At 43.1% G+C, this 19,046-nt stretch overlaps 1 protein-coding gene across 1 annotated transcript in view; it reads right to left on the bottom strand.

Moving 5' to 3' along the window:
- Positions 1-928: 928 nt before the first annotated feature.
- Positions 929-19,046, bottom strand: part of LOC310780037 (fatty-acid amide hydrolase 2-A-like) — a 30,990-nt gene continuing 12,872 nt past the window's right edge. The window contains exons 5-11 of the mRNA XM_083640574.1: positions 14,361-14,480; positions 14,105-14,240; positions 12,164-12,281; positions 10,388-10,507; positions 7,606-7,717; positions 6,827-7,015; positions 929-2,312 (exon numbers count right to left, since the gene is read on the bottom strand). Of these exons, the coding sequence (XP_083496700.1) occupies positions 2,137-2,312; positions 6,827-7,015; positions 7,606-7,717; positions 10,388-10,507; positions 12,164-12,281; positions 14,105-14,240; positions 14,361-14,480 (971 nt within the window). The 3' untranslated portion in view covers positions 929-2,136. The remainder of the gene's footprint in view (positions 2,313-6,826; positions 7,016-7,605; positions 7,718-10,387; positions 10,508-12,163; positions 12,282-14,104; positions 14,241-14,360; positions 14,481-19,046) is intronic.

Below are 19,046 nucleotides of genomic sequence, written 5' to 3'. Positions count from 1 at the left end.
ACACCCTGCTGTCAATTCAGCGCAGGCTGTGGAAAGACTGCTTTTAAACGGTTGTTTCACGCAGCAGTATCAATGTAACCGCCCCGGACAAATTACTGGCTTCCCTAGGATGACTATCATATCTTCGGATCTGCAATCGGACGTTGGAGACGGGTAGGAGAGCGTTTTGAACAGTCGTTCCCCCCCCTATTGCCTATTGGAACATTATGTGACCCTAATACTGCACGACAGGGGCGTAGGCACTAGGCAGAAATTCAATTATGGGTGGGCCTGGATAAAATTGGTGGGGCAATTGCATGACGAAATTTTGCGCGCAAAATTCCTAGATGTCATGAAGTTGTCATGCATTAGACTCTGGAGATGATGTGCCCTGCGTTTTTAAGCTACAAAACCATTGGCTAGCAAGGCAGCAGCGAGTTTGCCTCTAGAAAACAACCAATTAAAAAAAAAAATATATATATATATATTCTTTTGGCTGGGCCAGGGCAAGAAGTGGGTGGGCCTGTGCCTACCCAGGCCCACCCGTAGATATGCCCCTGCCACATGAGTGTATATATATTATATATACACAAAGTACAGTAGTAGGGTCAGGTTGGGGCTTAGTCAACTTAAAATGTTTCATAGTGAATGATGGTTATTTGTTGAAACTACAGCTCAGCTTGAAGGTGTAGAAGTGACTTTTACAAGGAGAGAATATGAGGAGCAGTGAACTTGCAGCATGTCCTTATGGTTGTGACGTGTTTCTAGCTCGAGTCAGGAAGTCAGACTAGATCCTGGTTTGGTGCATTGCTCAGAGGCATGACAGTGTGGGTATTTAGGGATTGAACCAGCAACTGACTTCTTCCTTGTGGCTTTCTCTCACCACCCTGTTACAAAAATAAATACTTATTTTGTTCATATGAATGACAGAGGAGATTCATAGACAAAAATCTTTTATTAACTGAAACGGGTAAATAGCAGCGTAAGACACTTCAGTTAAAGCTTCAGTCAAGTAAAGACATAGTGCCACAATAGCCCTTTCACACCAAGAGTCCAACCAGGGTTAATCCCAGGTTGATTTTGGGTATTAAAGGGGCAACCCCGGCTTACCCGGGTGGTCGACCCACCTCGAGAAGTGGGTTGTACCGGGGTCGGACAACGGTTCATTTCAGTGTCCGGTTTCCTATTTGTTATGCTAATACTAGCCTATGCTAGTTTCCTCCCGGGTCGTGACCCCGGGTCCTATGTGAATTGTCACGAGCAGGGATTAACCCGTCTTGACTGACTTGGTGTGAATTGACAAACGAAGGGTTGAACATGGGTGAAAATAAGCTTGGTCCTTGCCAGTGCAGTATAATCGCCTAGCCCTAGTGCTTGCTCATGTGAGAATTTTTTCAATTGTGGGGTCTTGAAAGAAAGAGCCTGGTCCTATACCCAGGGTTGCCACAGGTCTACAAAGTACTTGGATGGATTAAGATGTCCTAAAAGTGCTCCATCGGAATCTCTGAGTTTGAGCCTGGTGTGCTCGGTCAGCTCAAAATTCACCTATGATACCATTTTTATAAATCAGTTAGTACTGGGCCAACCTTGATACACTTTTAGGCTACAAGCATACAGCAATTTGCTGATCACCGTGTCATTGGCTGTTGTGCTCTCTCGTCTCAAAATACACTTATGTGAACATCTCTGTGAATTATTGGGTTGTGATTTTTAAATAATTAGTCCTGGCTCAAAGTCCTTTAACTGTATCATTACAAAAGAGTGACAACCCTGTATACCCACTCTTTATTTGTAAAGCATCTCGAGATAACTTGTGATTCTGCGCTATATGAATACAATTGCCTTAACTTGGTCCACCCTGGTCGTTGGTTATGAAAGTGGTATAATTTAACGTCACCCTTTTTAAAGCTTGTGCTCATGAAGTGTCATCGGCTCCGTTACGTAGAACAGTTTAAACGATAGCGTTATGATTGCCATTTATTGGAACTTATTGATTTGTCATATTGTTAAAAGGGAAAAGAAAGAAAAAAATCTCTTCCATTTAAAACATTCAAAGTGCTGATTGTACTTTTCAGTGCCCGTTTACTACAGCAAGGTAGGTAAATTACAATCTTCAGTCCAGCCAGCTTGGGGGGTTGTTTGTGTGTTCTGTGTTTCTCAGTTGGCTCCAGGGTCCCTCCAGCCTCCGAAGCGCTTCTCCAGGTAGAGAGCCGTGGCTAGAGGCAGGCGGTCCTGCAGCTTCCCAGCCACCAGCTGCACGCCCAGGGGAAGACCCTCCTCGCTCAGCCCCAAGGGACACTGTGTGACCGGCAGGCCCAGGATGTTGATCACACCTGGGAGACGGATGACAGGACAAAATGCTCTCATTCATTATGGAAACATTAGAAAACAGAAAAGACATTTGTTGTTCTTGATTAATTTTTTGGGGCATTTCACCTTTATTTTATATATAGGACAGTAGGCAGACAGAGAAAGGGGGACGACATGCGGCAAAGGACCGCAGGTCGGATTCGAACCCGGGGCGGCCGCGAGAAGGACTGAGCCTTCGTGGTGTGCGTGCTACCAGGTGAGCTACCAGGACGCACATACATTTGTTGTTTGCTGATTAAGCTTTTCATCTATGAACTGTCAAAGAGAATATCAAATGCACATCAGAACAGAAGCAGTGGTGGACTTAGTGTTTTGGGGGCCTAAGGTGAAAACAGGCATGATGGGGCCCTCCGAATCCGTTGTTCTCAGGGTTGCTAACTTTGGGTACTTTGGCTGGAGTGTGATGTTGATGGCACAGGTTTAATCACGTGTACGTGCACACACTGATGTGCTCACGTGTACGTGCACACACTGATGTGCTCACGTGTACGTGCACACACTGATCTGCTCACGTGTACGTGCACACACTGATGTGCTCACGTGTACGTGCACACACTGATGTGCTCACGTGTACGTGCACACACTGATGTGCTCACGTGTACGTGCACACACTGATCTGCTCACGTGTACGTGCACACACTGATGTGCTCACGTGTACGTGCACACACTGATGTGCTCACGTGTACATGCACACACTGATGTGTCACGTGCACACACTGATGTGTCACGTGTACGTGCACACACTGATGTGTCACGTGCACACACTGATGTGCTCACGTGTACGTGCACACACTGATGTGTCACGTGCACACACTGATGTGCTCACGTGTACGTGCACACACTGATGTGCTCACGTGTACGTGAGCACATCAGTGTGCTCACGTGTACGTGCACACACTGATGTGCTCACGTGTACGTGCACACACTGATGTGCTCACGTGTACGTGCACACACTGATGTGCTCACGTGTACGTGCACACACTGATGTGCTCATGTTTGGACTAAATTCACCATCAGGCTTTTTAAAAAGTATGCAGCTTGAGCTTACACGTGGAGACACACACACAGGAAGAGGTTCACATCACAGTCATGCAGCATGATGTCACTTTGTCCTTATGGAATAATTGAATGAATGAAAATCCGCTACCTCCCCCTTTTCTCTTTTGGCATGATGAATGTTCTGAATATTTAGATTTTCCTTTTATTCTTAGTTTTCCACTTCCCCTCCTCACCTAGTTCACTTCCTTTACCTCACTTCTTTCCTTAGCTTTACTCCTCACTGATTAGTTATTGTGTTCACCTGTTGGCTCCCTCACTGATTGTCCCCATTGAGTTCACCTGAGTTCCCCTCCTCACTGCTTATTTAAAGTCTGCACTCCTCAGTCTCATTCAGTCACACACCAATGCATGGGGCGGCAGGGACGGGCAGCACTGGTAAGTTCGTTATGTTTACTGTTGTCTTCTATCCTTATTCTTTATACTGCTTAATCCTATATATTTATTTCTTTGCAATATAGTTCAGATGGACAACTTTAAACCTAACTTTACATGAGCTTCGGTTTGTTTCTTCCAGACAAAGGGCAACCCATGTGTTTTCCCGTGTTTTTTTTCCTGTGTTTCTCCTCTTTTTCCCTGTGTTCTCAATATGGGTTTTTTTCCACATTGCTCAAAAGATTGTGCTGAAAATAAATACTTTAATCTGGAAAGCAAGCTTCTCTTCAAAGATGCAGAAAAGTGGACTTGAGTGAGGTCCAGAGAAGCTTTCTTTCTAGATTAAAGTATTTATTTTCAGCACACAATCCTTTGGGCAATGGGGGGAAAACCCCATATTGAGAACACAGGGGAAAAGAGGAGAAACACAGGAGTAAACTCATGCGTTGCCTTTTGTCTGGACGATGCTGATGTAAACTGTTGTGTCACTGCTGTGGAACAGATTATATCTGTTGTGTGCAAACTATTGCCATTTGCTCTGAATTGTAGGCTAATGGCCTGTTTGGATTTTAAACCTTGTAACATGTTTTGGCAATACTGTAAGGTACTGTCCATTGTTCTGAATATTCTGATTTTCCTCTTAGTTTTCCACTTCCCCTCCTCAACTAGTTCACTTCCTTTACCTCACTTACTGATTAGTTATTTTGTTCACCTGTTGGCTCCCTCACTGATTGTCCCCATGAGTTCCCCTCCTCACTGCTTATTTAAAGTCTGCACTCCTCAGTATCAATCTGCAGGGACGGGCAGCACTGGTAAGTTGGTTATGTTTACTATTAGTTTTATATACTGCTTAATCCTATATCCTTATTTCTTTGTGTTGTAGTTCAGATGGACAACTTTAAACCTAAGTTTACATGGGCTTGAATTGTTTGTCTTTTCCTAATCATGTCTTCCAGACAAAAGGCAACCCATGTGTTTTCTCCTGTGTTTCTCCTTTTCCCCTGTGTTCTCAATATGGGGATTTTTCCACATTGCCCAAAAGATTGTGCTGAAAATAAATGTTTTAATCTGGAAAGCAAGCTTCTCTGGACCTCATTCAGTCCACTTCTCTGCATCCTTGAATGGCTGCCCATGGTGACAGGCAACTTAAAATCTTGAACCTTAGCCTTCATGGTCCTTCGAGCAGGATCATGTAATGGAGGGCTAAGGTTCAAGACTTTAAGTTGCCTGACATGGGCAGCCATTCAAGGATGCAGAGAAGTGGACTGAATGAGGTCCAGAGAAGCTTGCTTTCCAGATTAAAACATTTATTTTCAGCACAATCTTTTGGGCAATGTGGAAAAATCCCCATATTGAGAACACAGGGGAAAAGGAGAAACACAGGAGAAAACACATGGGTTGCCTTTTTGTCTGGAAGACATGATTAGGAAAAGACAAACGTATTCAAGTCCATGTAAACTTAGGTTTAAAGTTGTCAATCTGAACTACAACACAAAGAAATAAGGATATAGGATTAAGCAGTATATAAAACTAATGGTAAACATAACCAATTTACCAGTGCTGCCGGTCCCTGCAGCCACATTGGTGTGACTGAATGATACTGAGGAGTGCAGACTTTAAATAAGCAGTGAGGAGGGGAACTCGGGACAATCAGTGAGGGAGCCAACAGGTGAACAAAATAACCAGTGAGGAGTAAAGCTAAGGAAAGAAGTGAGGTAAAGGAAGTGAACTAGGTGAGGAGGGGAAGTGGAAAACTCAGAATAAAAGAAATCGGAATATATTCAGAACCATGAACATACATTATTGCCAAAACATTCCAAGGTTTAAAATCCAAACAGGCTATGGCCTATAATTCAGAGCAAATGGCAATAGTTTTCTCACAACACGGATATAATCTGTTCCGTAACAGTGACACAGCTGGTTTACATCACGGATGAGGCAGTCGCAGGTCTAGTGATAAGAGCTCCGCCAGTGGGATAAGTGTGATGGTGACTTGCAAGAAACTGATGGATGGCAGCTGTTGAGTCCTTTCCAGGCTGGAGAGATGCGTTTCAGTGCCCCTTAAAGAGGTCAACAATTAACCAACATGCTGTCCTTGTGCATTGTGGATGTCTACCTTCTACAACAGAACTGCAAACAATGCTGCAAGGAAGAAAAACTTTCTTAATCATAGTTTTATGGGGCCCTTGGTAGCTTGGAGCATAAGGCACTTAACATGTTTAAAGGGACAGCTCACCCTAAAATCACAAATACATATTTTTCCTGTCACCTGCAGTGCCATTTATCCATCTATCATTTTGTGTTAGTTGCCTGAGTTTTGGAGATATCGGTTGCAGAGTTTCTGCCTTCTCTCCAATACAATGGAACTGGATGGCACTCGGCTTGTGGTGCTCAAAGTGCCAAAGAAATACATTTGATCAACTCTACAGCATTGTCTCTTTCCAGAAATCATGACTCGGTTACTATTTTCTTTTGACCGACCTACACCTACATGACTGCAAAAGAAAATCGTTCCTACATGAAACTGCTCACAACAAAGTCTGCATTATTTTGAGTAACTGGGTCATGATTTCTGGAAAGAGACATTGCTGTTGAGTTTATCAAATGTATTTCTTTGGCACTTTGAGCACCACAAGCCGAGTGCCATCCAGTTCCATTGTATTGGAGAGAAGGCAGAAACACTGAGGCCGATATCTCAAACTCAGGCAACGAACACAAAACGATATAGATGGATAAATAGCACTGCAGGTGAGAAGGAATATGTATTTTGGATTTTAGGATGAGCTGTTGCTTTAATGGTAAAGTCACCTCTGATCAAAAGTGACCAGAGCCCAAATTAGTTACTTAGCTGAAAGCAGCAAATCTTGATACATGACAAACAATGAATTAATCTAAATAATAAAAGGATTTTGCTGCAGATACGGGTCCTGGGTTCGAGCCTCAGTCACTTGTTTGTCAAGACAGTCTGGACATTAGACATTGTGATCTGATGTGAGGTGTGATGCTCAAAGGTAGAACTGTGTGAGGAATGGGCAGTGTCACTGACCGGTGTAGGAGAAGTCAAAGGGTCTGAAGAGCGGGTGGTGGTGTTTGGGAGCCAGGTTGGGGTGGGACGGGTAGAGGAGGACTCCATCGGTCCCCAGCAGATCCTCCAACTCCTTCTGGAGCTTCTCTTTCTGCTGGATGAAGAAGGGCGAGGGCTTCGACACACGGATCGCCTCCATCAGGGCCAAGCCTGAGAACATCAGAGGTACATCGTGTCCACACAAATAAAAATAACGGTTCAACCAAGCTACTTTTAAGAGTTGAATTAATTTATCCATCAGTTAAACATATGTCATAAAGGGTCTTCTGAAAGTTGAGCAAGCAAATTTGGAGAAGCATGGCACGGCAGTAGCCAAATATGAATGCTATAACTCACCGGTTCGCTCAAAATTTTCTGATTCATGGACCACTTAATCATCTCAAATGTTCACAGGCCACATCCGATCATAAACAGTAAGGAGGCCAAATCATGTGTTCTCAGAGCGTCTTTTATTTAACGTTGAAAGGAGCTGTCCATCAGCACCACACACAGAAATCACAAACTAAAAGTGAGCGGCAGAATGTTCTTTTTTCTATGTACTGTAGTGTATTATTATAGCGGGTAGCATTATTGTTAATAATACATGTTTTTTATGGCACTAATCCTTAAAGTATTTTACAGATAAAACAAACAAAACCAGATAAACAATAAAAAATACCAGTCATTGGGGGACTAAAAATAGCAATAAAACAGGCAAATGCAATAGAAATAAGTAAAAACATGACAAAGGTGCCTCTTACCAATAGCAGCCATGGTGTGCTCGGACCTTCCCACCATGCGCTTCAGCAGCTCCCACACGGGCCACACGGGACGGCCCGGCTCGCCCATCAGCTCGGGGAACGGCTGGGGCGCCTGAGGAGGAACACGGGTCCGTTAGTAACGTGCCATGCTGCTCTCTGCCCATTCAGCTGTGCCGGACACTCGCTTAAGGGAGTGCAGGGTGCCGTTTGCTTGCTGCCACCTGGGTGTTAATAGACCTTTTTACAGAGTAGCGGAGCCCATTATCGCAGCGGTAACGCGGGCCTGCGTTAGTGCTCCTCGCTGTCATGTGAACGGTCGCTTTCAACACAAGGCTTTCATTCAGATCGCCGCAGCAAACGGAATAGTGCTGCGTTTCCTCCCCACTTACTGTTAGGCTACCTGATGTTGACGAGTGTGGAAATACAGAGAGAGCAGAGCCTACGGTTTGTTAGGAAGGCTCACTCTTGAATTAAATAGACAATTGCACTTAAGTCACAAAGGGGAGACAGATTTAAAATTTATTTTAGCACTGAAATATGGATTTTGCAGAAGGGGTTGCAACCCAATATTTGGAAGGATTTATTATTTTCTGTACACACTAATAATGTGAAAAACTGCCATGTTGAAGCTGTCATAAGGCGGTTCACATTTACCAGCTGTACTCTTTAGCAGTGTTTTTGCATTGTTCTTGTGTCGTTTACCTGCCTTTTCAAGCACCATATTTATTGGTGTCTAAATCTATTTTATGTTTTATTGTGATGGGGATTTTTGATACAGATTTTTAGATGACTATATGTTTTCTGTTATTGTCTGTCCTGTTTTTAGAACATCGGGGACCATGTTGGAAATTAGTGTTTACACTTTTACATGCTATCCCTTGGATCTTGTTGTCTCTATATCCATTAATAAAGCCAGCCAATCAATCAATCAAGCCTTGGCCCCACTATGGGTTCTGGTACACTACAGTATTGTTTTCCATTGGGATAAGCATGTTGGCTCCGGTTTGTGTACAAGACTTTCAGTGTCTTGAAACAGAATTGACACGTTTAATCATTTTGAACCTCCATCATAGGGTTTTCCTCAGGATGTGAAGTGTTGATCCTAGGATCAAGGTCATGATTGGGTGCTATGTTTAAATGTATTTTCATTCAAAGTAATCTCAAGGCAGTCTGTTAATTTTGAAAAGATTTTAAATGCTTAATTTTATTTATTTTTTCCCTCACACATCCCCAGAAACCTGCAAGGAGATTCCAACTGTGTCACAACCAAATGCAGCATGTTTGTGTGCTTTACCACCGGCATCTCTTTCATAAGGTCAAAGGTTAACTTTAGTAGTGCCTCAAACTGTGAATGAAAGCTTATGGTGAAACACTGCAGATTGAACGGGTGTGTATTGTGAAAGGGTATTATGCAGCAGAAACATGCCCGGCTAAACAAAGGGACTTTGAGATAAGCACGTGCGCACCGACACACCTCAGAGGAGGGGAACGCTGGGAGCTGGTAACTAACAGATTATTAGTGCACTATTTCCTGGGCAACAAGCGACAATAATATAAGACTTTTCACCAGCTTTCGTTCTCTACCAGAGAACCTTCAACATCAAATTCAAGGACTTTCCAGGCCCAATTATGCTCAAATTCAAGGCACCAACACGCCATCGTTTGAGATATGGATCAAGGTGAATTACTGCTACAACACTGACAATCTTTATGATGAGAGCTAGCAGGCTTTACACATTTCAATTAGCAAACGTTCAAGGAACCCTGCTACACAGTCTTAGCAGGTGCACACTAACTAACCAAGACTTGTTTTTTCCTCCCGTCTGTTAATCTTCATTCTACCTCCTGGAAAACTGATAAAATACTGTTAAACTGATAATACTGAAGGAGTGTGTCCTTGAACCGGGCACGGAATCCCTATCTGCTCCAGTGGTCACCCTGAACTCTGACCTTTGTGGCCACGAGCAAGAGAATCTCTCCTTTGGCGATCGGTAGCAGGCTGCAGCAATAATGTGTTACTCAACATTAGTGATGGGACGATGTGCTTATCGTATGATTCCATACAACCGTGATACGATGTATGTATGTATGTAATTTATATATGTATGTTTTAAGAGTTCAATGACAAAAAAAGTAAAAAAATGTCATTCCAAAGTGCAAATTATAAAATCACGGTGAAGAAATCGCCCATCATATTGTCACATCTTTGTGTTTGTGTTGCGATATTGAATTTCGATATATTCTTCCATCCCTACTCAACATCCATGCATCCTGTTTAGGGCTGCAACTAACGATTATTTTCATAATCGATTAATCTGTCGATTCTTTTCTCGATTAATCGATTAGTTGTTTGGTCTATAAAATGACAGAAAATGGTGGCAAATGATGATCAGTGTTTCCCAAAGCCCAAGATGACGCCCTCAAATGTCTTGTTTTATCCACAACTCAAAGATAATATCAGTTTACTGTCATACAGGAGTAAAGAAACCAGAAAATATTCACATTTACGAAGCTGGAATCAGAGAATTTAGACCTTTTCTCTTAAAATTGTACTCAAAACGATTAATCGATTATCAAAATAGTTGTCGATTAATTTTCTGTCGATCGACTAATCGATTAATCGATTAATCGTTGCAGCTCTAATCCTGTTGCAGTGTCTTTGAGGAAGAAGACACTGATCTTCTACCTGCTGGCTTATCCTACATCTCTCTGGGGAAGACTTGTCAGCTACAAGCTTCAAATCTGAATGTATAAAATGCAGCAGTCAGCTGAGTGGACCAACCTTGCCCTCCTTGTCAGGTAGGCCCATGTAGGTGTCCCAGATCTGGAAGCCATATCGGAGCCCGGGGAGACACACCTCCTGGACCTTCACCCCCAGGTCAGCCTCCAGCCGCTCCACCACCTACAAAGCACCACAGGAGGGTCTCATCATCATTAAGTGTCTCTCAATTGAAATGAATAGTTGCAATTGAGACTTGAGGTTTGCTTTAACCTGTTTGGAGGACCAGTGAGGAGAGTTTATGTGAAGATTATTATTTCAGCTAAACACCAGAGAATTGCATGTTGAATTAATAACAATATGCACTCACCTCTATCCTAAATTTGAATCCACAAAAAGGATTTACAAACGAGCACGTCAATATTCAAAATAATGTAATAGAAACTGCAAACTTGCAAATATAATATTTGCACAAATCCAACTGACTTCGAATCTCTTTTATGCCAAATATTCCAGTGGCGCCTAATGATAAGTAAATGTTCTTTAAGTGATGTTCTACAATGTACTGTATGCATCATTTGCTGATGAATAAGGCAACATTAAATTGCCACAACGGAACCGATCAGGCTAGAAGTTCACTTTTAAAGTTATAATCTGCTACCAGGTGGCTCACCTACCACCTGCTAACAACAGATTCACTCTGTAGGTTACTGTAGGTTCACAGGGTGGGCGGAGCTAACAACAGATTCACTCTGTAGGTTACTGTCTATGGTTACTGTAGGTTCACAGGGTGGGCGGAGCTAACACAATAGACTCACTCTGGTAGGTTACTGTAGGTTCACAGGGTGGGCGGAGCTAACACAACAGACTCACTCTGTAGGTTACTGTAGCTTCACAGGGTGGGCGGAGCTAACACAATAGACTCTGTAGGTTACTGTAGGTTCATAGGGTGGGCGGAGCTAACACAACAGACTCACTCTGTAGGTTACTGTAGGTTCACAGGGTGGGCGGAGCTAACACAACAGACTCACTGTAGGTTACTGTAGGTTCACAGGGTGGGCGGAGCTAACACAACAGACTCACTCTGTAGGTTCACAGGGTGGGCGGAGCTAACACAACAGACTCACTCTGTAGGTTACTGTAGGTTCACAGGGTGGGCGGAGCTAACACAACAGACTCACTCTGTAGGTTATTGTAGGTTCACAGGGTGGGCGGAGCTAACACAACAGACTCACTCTGTAGGTTACTGTAGGTTCACAGGGTGGGCGGAGCTAACACAACAGACTCACTCTGTAGGTTACTGTAGGTTCACAGGGTGGGCGGAGCTAACACAATAAGACTCACTCTGTAGGTTACTGTAGGTTCACAGGGTGGGTGGAGCTAACACAACAGACTCACTCTGTAGGTTACTGTAGGTTCACAGGGTGGGCGGAGCTAACACAACAGACTCACTCTGTAGGTTATTGTAGGTTCCTGACAGCTCTTGTGTGAAGCTAAGTAGCATAACAAGCTACTTTTTTCTGCTAGCATTACGGGTGGTTACTACGGCCGAACAAACTGACTAACGACACATTATGCAACACTGTTTGGATCTCACCTGCAATTACCGTTCATCGCCATAGGTGTCGCCAAAGAGAACAAAACTGAAATCTGAATACCTTGTGACAAATACTTGAAGGCGATAAAAAACAGGGCTCACTTTGAACTATAAGGAGGATAGCTACACATAGTATGTGAAACAGGAAGGACCTGCCTTAAACACCTATTCTGATTGGTCACACAGCTGCCGTAGGGTTTTTCACTGGGCTAACTGACAGAAGAAGCCTGGACTCAACTCACCTGCCTCTGAATCTGAAGGAGCTGTTTGTTGACGGGGGAGGTCAGAGGAGAGCCGCCGTCATGAGGGATGGAGAAGAACCGCACCTTCTTTAGGTCCACCTTCACGTTTAAGGACAACCTGGAGACAGACAGACAGACAGACACACAGTAATTAACTTTAACTCAGAGATGGGGGTTTGATTTCCACTGGACTGGAGCCACTGGTGCTAAACATGTAGCCTATGCTCTCACACTGTTGTAAATTTTGATATAAGCATTCTCTGAACGGTATATGTTATTTCTATGGAAGGCCAAACCTGACATTCAATTGAAATCATAAGATTGAATTGCCATTTAATTTCCCATATACAGTATGTGTGCAGCATAATGTACAACACAATTTAAATATAATACACTCATACCATGTTGGAATATGCATTATTACAGCCACAATTAAAATCAAAACTCCACTGACATGTCGTTTTCTATGTACGCCAAAGCAGAACCCTGCCATTATTTTACATTTAATTCAACGTTCCCATTTGCAATTCCAGGAGGCAGAGGTCAAGTGGGAATTAAATAGGTTACGTCACAATTTGAATGTGTGAAGGAGCTGTGATTGTTTGTGTGATTGATTATACAACTATGTGGATACATAAAGCTAAATCATCACTGTTTGCCTGTTGCTAAATATCTTAACATTGTGATAACTTTCACAATAACAACGGCATGAATGCGTCTTTTCTGCGTATTTCAGCCATTTTCTCCTCTCTGTAAGAAATTCCTAAGCTAAAAATCCTCATCCCTGCTCTTAACAGTTTTCCACCTTAGAAGCTCTCTTAAGAGCTAAGATGCTTTGTAAATAGCTTTACTAGGATTGACTTACTTTTAAGGGGAAATTCTTAGAAAACGTCGTCACTCGAAGAGTTTCTTAGAATTTCACCACTAGGACCAATTAGTACTAGGAAGCTGTTTGGATACAGCCCCTAGCTAGCTAGCTGCTCTCCATTCATCTGCTCTCTCTTACATGTTCAGAGATACATGTAGCAGCAGTAGAAGACCGTTAGCTCCCCAGTCCAGCTATGATCATGCCTGTAGCTGTATGAGTGTGAAGCAGATAGCACAAGAGACACAGACAGACATGTCTTCCATGTGAGAGACAGACATGTCTTCCATGTGAGAGAGACAGACATGTCTTACATGTGAGAGAGACAGACAGACATGTCTTCCATGTGAGAGACAGACAGACATGTCTTACATGTGAGAGAGACAGACATGTATTCCATGTGAGAGACAGACAGACATGTCTTCCATGTGAGAGAGACAGACATGTCTTACATGTGAGACACAGACAGACATGTCTTACATGTGAGAGAGACAGGCTGACATGTCTTCCATGTGAGAGAGAGAGACAGACAGACATGTCTTACATGTGAGAGACAGACGGACATGTCTTACATGTGAGAGAGACAGACGGACATGTCTTACATGTGAGAGAGACAGACATGTCTTACATGTGAGAGACAGACGGACATGTCTTACATGTGAGAGAGACAGACGGACATGTCTTACATGTGAGAGAGACAGACAGACATGTCTTACATGTGAGAGAGACAGACAGACATGTCTTACATGTGAGAGAGACAGACATGTCTTACATGTGAGAGAGACAGACATGTCTTACATGTGAGAGAGACAGACAGACATGTCTTACATGTGAGAGAGACAGACGGACAGACATGTCTTCCATGTGAGAGAGACAGACGGACATGTCTTACATGTGAGAGAGACAGACAGACATGTCTTACATGTGAGAGAGACAGACAGACATGTCTTACATGTGAGAGAGACAGACAGACATGTCTTACATGTGAGAGAGACAGACAGACATGTCTTCCATGTGAGAGAGACAGACAGACATGTCTTCCATGTGAGAGAGACAGACAGACAGACATGTCTTACATGTGAGCGTTGGGTCCGGCCATGATCTTGAGCATGGGCAGCAGGTCCTCGGCATAGCGACACATGGGACCGGTACTGAGGAAGTCCTCTTGTAGGCCCGAGGCTGGGGGGTACTGGTTCTCATTAGACACCACACCTGGAGGAACACAGTGACACCACAGCACATACAGACATTCCTTCAATACAATTATGTACAGATGTGTCAAATAATCATAATCAAAATACAACACACACACACGCATTAGTGTTCTCTTACCTGGGGTGGTTTTATGGCCGAATATCCCATTGAAGAAACAGGGCATACGTATGCTGCCGCCGATGTCTGAGCCCACACCGATCACTGCACCTGCTGCTCCCAGGATACTCCCCTCTCCACCTGGGACAGCCAGGAGGAACTGTTTAAAGGGACAGCTCACCCTAAAATCCAAAATACATACTTTTCCTCTCACCTGTAGTGCTATTTATCCATCTATATCATTTTTTTGTTAGTTGCCTCGGTTTTGGAGATATCGGCCGCAGAGTTTCTGCCTTCTCTCCAATACAATGGAACTGGATGGCACTCGGTTTGTGGTGCTCAAAAGTGCCAAAGAAATACATTTGATCAACTTAACACATTGAGTGCCAAGGACGTCTGTGCACGTCCTAAAAAAAAGTAACGTTCAGTGCCAAGGACGTCTGTGCACGTCCTAAAATCATAATTCATATTATTCCATAATTCTGCTGTTTAAGGTCGTACCTAGCCAGTGAGCATGAATCACTTCAAGGGATCACACGGCGCCACCTTAAACATCGACACGGAAGCTGCGCCACCCACCTCAGATCCTTTACTTTGTACAGGAGAAAGCAGGGAAAAGACGTGATCAAAGTGGAAACCGATCATGCTTCAGCCAGAGCCGTATATATTGCTCTGTCTACTAGGGCATTCACGACTAGTGAATTTTACTAGTCGACTAGTCGTCCCTAAAGGTAGTCGACTAGTCGACTAACCGTTTTTAATTTATTTTTATTAACACATTCACTGCCAACAACGTATGAACACGTTTTCAGAATCCAGCTGTTCCCTGCCAACAACGTGTTTACACGTTTTTGGCATCGATTTTTTTTTTTTGACGGTGGGTTGTGCATCTAACCCTTTTACATCTCTTATATAATTATTGGAGCCACCGAACGTTTACAACCCATTCCACCGACCCACTAAGTGGCAACAGTGCTCTCCTGGCTAGAGGAAGGAAAGCATTTTTTTAACTTGTCACGCCATTCTCAGCCCAGCCATTCTCATGAAAAATGGATGGGGGAAAACGCTCTCCTTTTCGCGCTGATTGCTGGCGATGCGGGATTGCAAATTTACATAATAGATTCAGCCGATCTACTATGATCGGGTGATAGATTACAGGTGGAGGAACACACTTTGAAACACGCAGCATAAATATGACCAGAATCGCAAAAGCTTCTCTCAACCAAAACTCCAAACGAGCGAGTCCATCCCGACTTCCTCAAACAGCGGCCGTGCAGACATGCAGGCACAGGAGAGCAGCAAAGCACTGACTGGTGACAAGCTTGTCCGCCCACGGAGGGAGGAGTTGAAGCAACTCGAGAGGGAGGGAGAGAGAGAGAGAGAGAGAGAGAGAGAGAGGGAGGGAGAGCGAGAGGGAGGGAGAGAGAGAGAGAGAGCGAGAGGGGGAGGGAGAGAGAGAGAGAGAGAGCCAAAAATGAATGGTTAAAGTGACTGTTCCATCCAATTTCACAAAAAGCCGTTTATCTCTGAATATTCTTTCTGACGCTAAAACCATGCTGTATTCAACTGCTAATGCTTACATAACTACTAACTCTACAAACTAACTCTTTTAGACAGAGAAAGTACACATTCTATTAGTACTTTTGAGATATTGTATGTTCACAAACTCCAAGCTGAAACGAATCCTCGGCTCTTGTAAAATGAGCCATAATCCTCAAAAAACGGCTTGGCAGAAGCTACCTACAGCAAAAAAAAACGGCTGGCAGTCAATGTGTTAATAAAAAAAAAAAATTTTTTTTTTTTTTTTAAATCTTTAAGAAAGAACATGAGGTATTTACACGACATACAATACATGGACTATCATATCCCATATCCCCCACAAAGAAGATCAAAACACAACAAAACAAAACAAGAAAACTGCATAAGATACACAATAATCCAAGAACAAACAAGACTATTGGACAAACAACCAAACAAAAACAATGCATTCAGCTCCTATCCTGATAAGCCTAATGACACTGGGGTAAAAAGTTCTTAAAGTCAAACTCTGTATGTGGTTGCCATATTTTGGGGATGTCTAAGAATCTGCCTTTGCTCTTGTAGTAAATGTTATCCAACGTATGGTAGCTTGAGAGTTCATTCCACCAGTGAACTACAGCTGGGGGATTGGATGGTTTCCAATTTAAAGCTATGCATTTCCTAGCTGCCAACAGGGCAAGATCTATGTATTTACTTTGAATGCATTGTTTTTGTTTGGTTGTTTGTCCAATAGTCTTGTTTGTTCTTGGATTATTGTGTATCTTATGCAGTTTTCTTGTTTTGTTTTGTTGTGTTTTGATGTTCTTTGTGGGGGATATGGGATATGATAGTCCATGTATGTTCTTTCTTAAAGATATATACCGTATATATATATATATATATTTTTTTTTTTATTTTTTTTTTTGCTAAAACGACTAGTCGACTACTAAGCACAGTGTCGACTAGTGGTTTTACTAGTCTGTGAATGCCCTACTGTCTACAGCGGAGAGTGGGTTCGGCTGCATCCGCGCTCACAACTGAGCTCTTATGCTTCTATCTATCTGCACACGATTCCCTGCCTGAAAGCCAGCATCCGAAGCCGAACAGCCAAGCCTTTTCGTTCAGTCGCGTTTGGCACTTCCTTGATGCGCGCTGGGATTCGTCCGGGGCAAAAACGAGTCTCAGAAAACAAACTGTGCGTGTGGGGAGGAGCCCGCAGCTCAGAGGTGGAGAGGGGGGGGGGGGGGGGGAGAGGGGGGGCACGCAGGCTGCACAAAAACCACACCACATCAGAAAACACCAGCCAGAGTCAGTGAATGTGCTCGAAATTAGAGTGCAAAAGGTATTCATAAAAGGGACTATATCTTGGAAAGTAAAAAAACCCGACAGAAAACCCTTGAAAGTGCACTTTTTTCAAAGGCTGTCATTTCATAATGGAACTGTCTAGAAACAAAATTTCTTCTTTGGAAGAAGCAGGAGTGTTCAATGTTTCATTAAAGTCCAGCCCTATCAATATAGCCCTAATAGAAAAAATTCTATAGCTGTTTTCAACTGAATGGAAGTGAATCTGGCACAGGCTGCAGACAATTTTACTGAAGCGCTGTGGCACTCAATGTGTTAACAGCATTGTGTCTTTCCAGAAATCATGACCCCGTTACTCAAGATAATCCACAGACCTTGTTATGAGCAGTTTCATGGAGGAACTATTTTCTTTTGACAGAACTACACCCGCTAGCTGCTAGCTAGTTCCTACATGAGACTGCTCACAACAAAGTCTGTGCATTATCTTGAGTAAGCAGGTCATGATTTCTGGAAAGAGCCAATGCTGTTGAGTTTTTCAAATTTATTTTTTTGGTGCTTCGAGCACCACAAGCCGAGTGCCATCCAGTTCCATTGTATTCAAGAGAAGGCAGACATCTCTGTGGCCGATATCTCCAAAACTCAGGCAACTATCCCAAAACGATATAGATGGATAAATAGCACTACAGTTGAGAGGAAAAATATGTATTTTGAATTTTAGGGTGAGCTGTCCCTTTAAATCTTGTATTGCTGTCTTCCAGCTGCTGCAGGTTACAAGGAATGACCTACAGTAGTGGTTCTCAACATGGGCTCCAGGGACCACCAGGGACCACCAGGGACCACCAGGGGTCCTTGAGGGAGTTCCAGGGGGAATTATTTCACTTACAAGAACTTCAAACACAATTCGAGAATGTAGAATAATATTGATCTTAGTTTCACTGTTATCTATCTACCTACAACACAGATATTCATGGAATCCTGGACAAAAAATATCTCACAATAAAAAATATACTCAGATTTGGGTCCAAGACAAAATATCTCATCAAATGGGGGTCAGTGTCTCTAATGTGACTAAATTAGCCGTCCTTGATATGACAATGGTTGAGAATCACTGATCTACAGTAGTAACGAGTGGGTTGTTAGTCATCGGTACACAGGTTACTAATTAGTCTAATTTATTTATATTCACCTTATGTTGCCACGCCCACTTTTTCTCCTCCATGTCAGACGCAATTGTATTTGTTCTTTCCAGTTCAGTGTTAGCCGGCCGGCCGGTTGCATTGTAAACTGTAAACTATGATGAATGAAGTTTGCCAACATTCAGCAGCTACACTGTGACCAACTTCAGTGACATGTTCATAGCGTTACTGCTGCGAGGAGGCGATGGCTGTACCCGGTCGGCATTTAACGTTAGTTACAAAAGCACGTCGACAGTGTTTTCTCACTGTCAGTAGCCTAACTACAGTAGGGTTTGACAGATACTAGCTAGTCCCACCGGTCAGCACAGCCAGCGCTCTCAGTCCTCGCTGCTCGATAGAAATGTCCAAATATTCTTCTGATAAACTGGTCACATATTTGGAATGTTACGTTCTCATCCGAAAAAATATTAAAACTTTATAACTTTTCTTTTGCATGAAAACAGCTTTTTGCCAAGTGTAAAAATGATAAAGGTGAGTAATCTACTTCCGGGTCTAAAACGGAAAGACGATTACAAAATGACGTTATGCAGAAGTGTCCTGATATGGGCAAATGATAAGGTGAATAGAGCACTTACAACAAGCAGGTTTGTCAAAAGACAGAAGAATAGACTCCAAGTGTGTGTGTGTGTGTGTGTGTGTGTGTGTGTGTGTGTGTGTGTGTGTGTGTGACAGAGAGAGCGGATGAGAGAGA

This window comes from Poromitra crassiceps, assembly GCF_964638095.1.
Source record: "Poromitra crassiceps genome assembly, chromosome: 7".
Lineage (NCBI taxonomy): Eukaryota > Metazoa > Chordata > Actinopteri > Beryciformes > Melamphaidae > Poromitra > Poromitra crassiceps.
This window is presented reverse-complemented; position numbering and strand designations above follow the sequence as displayed.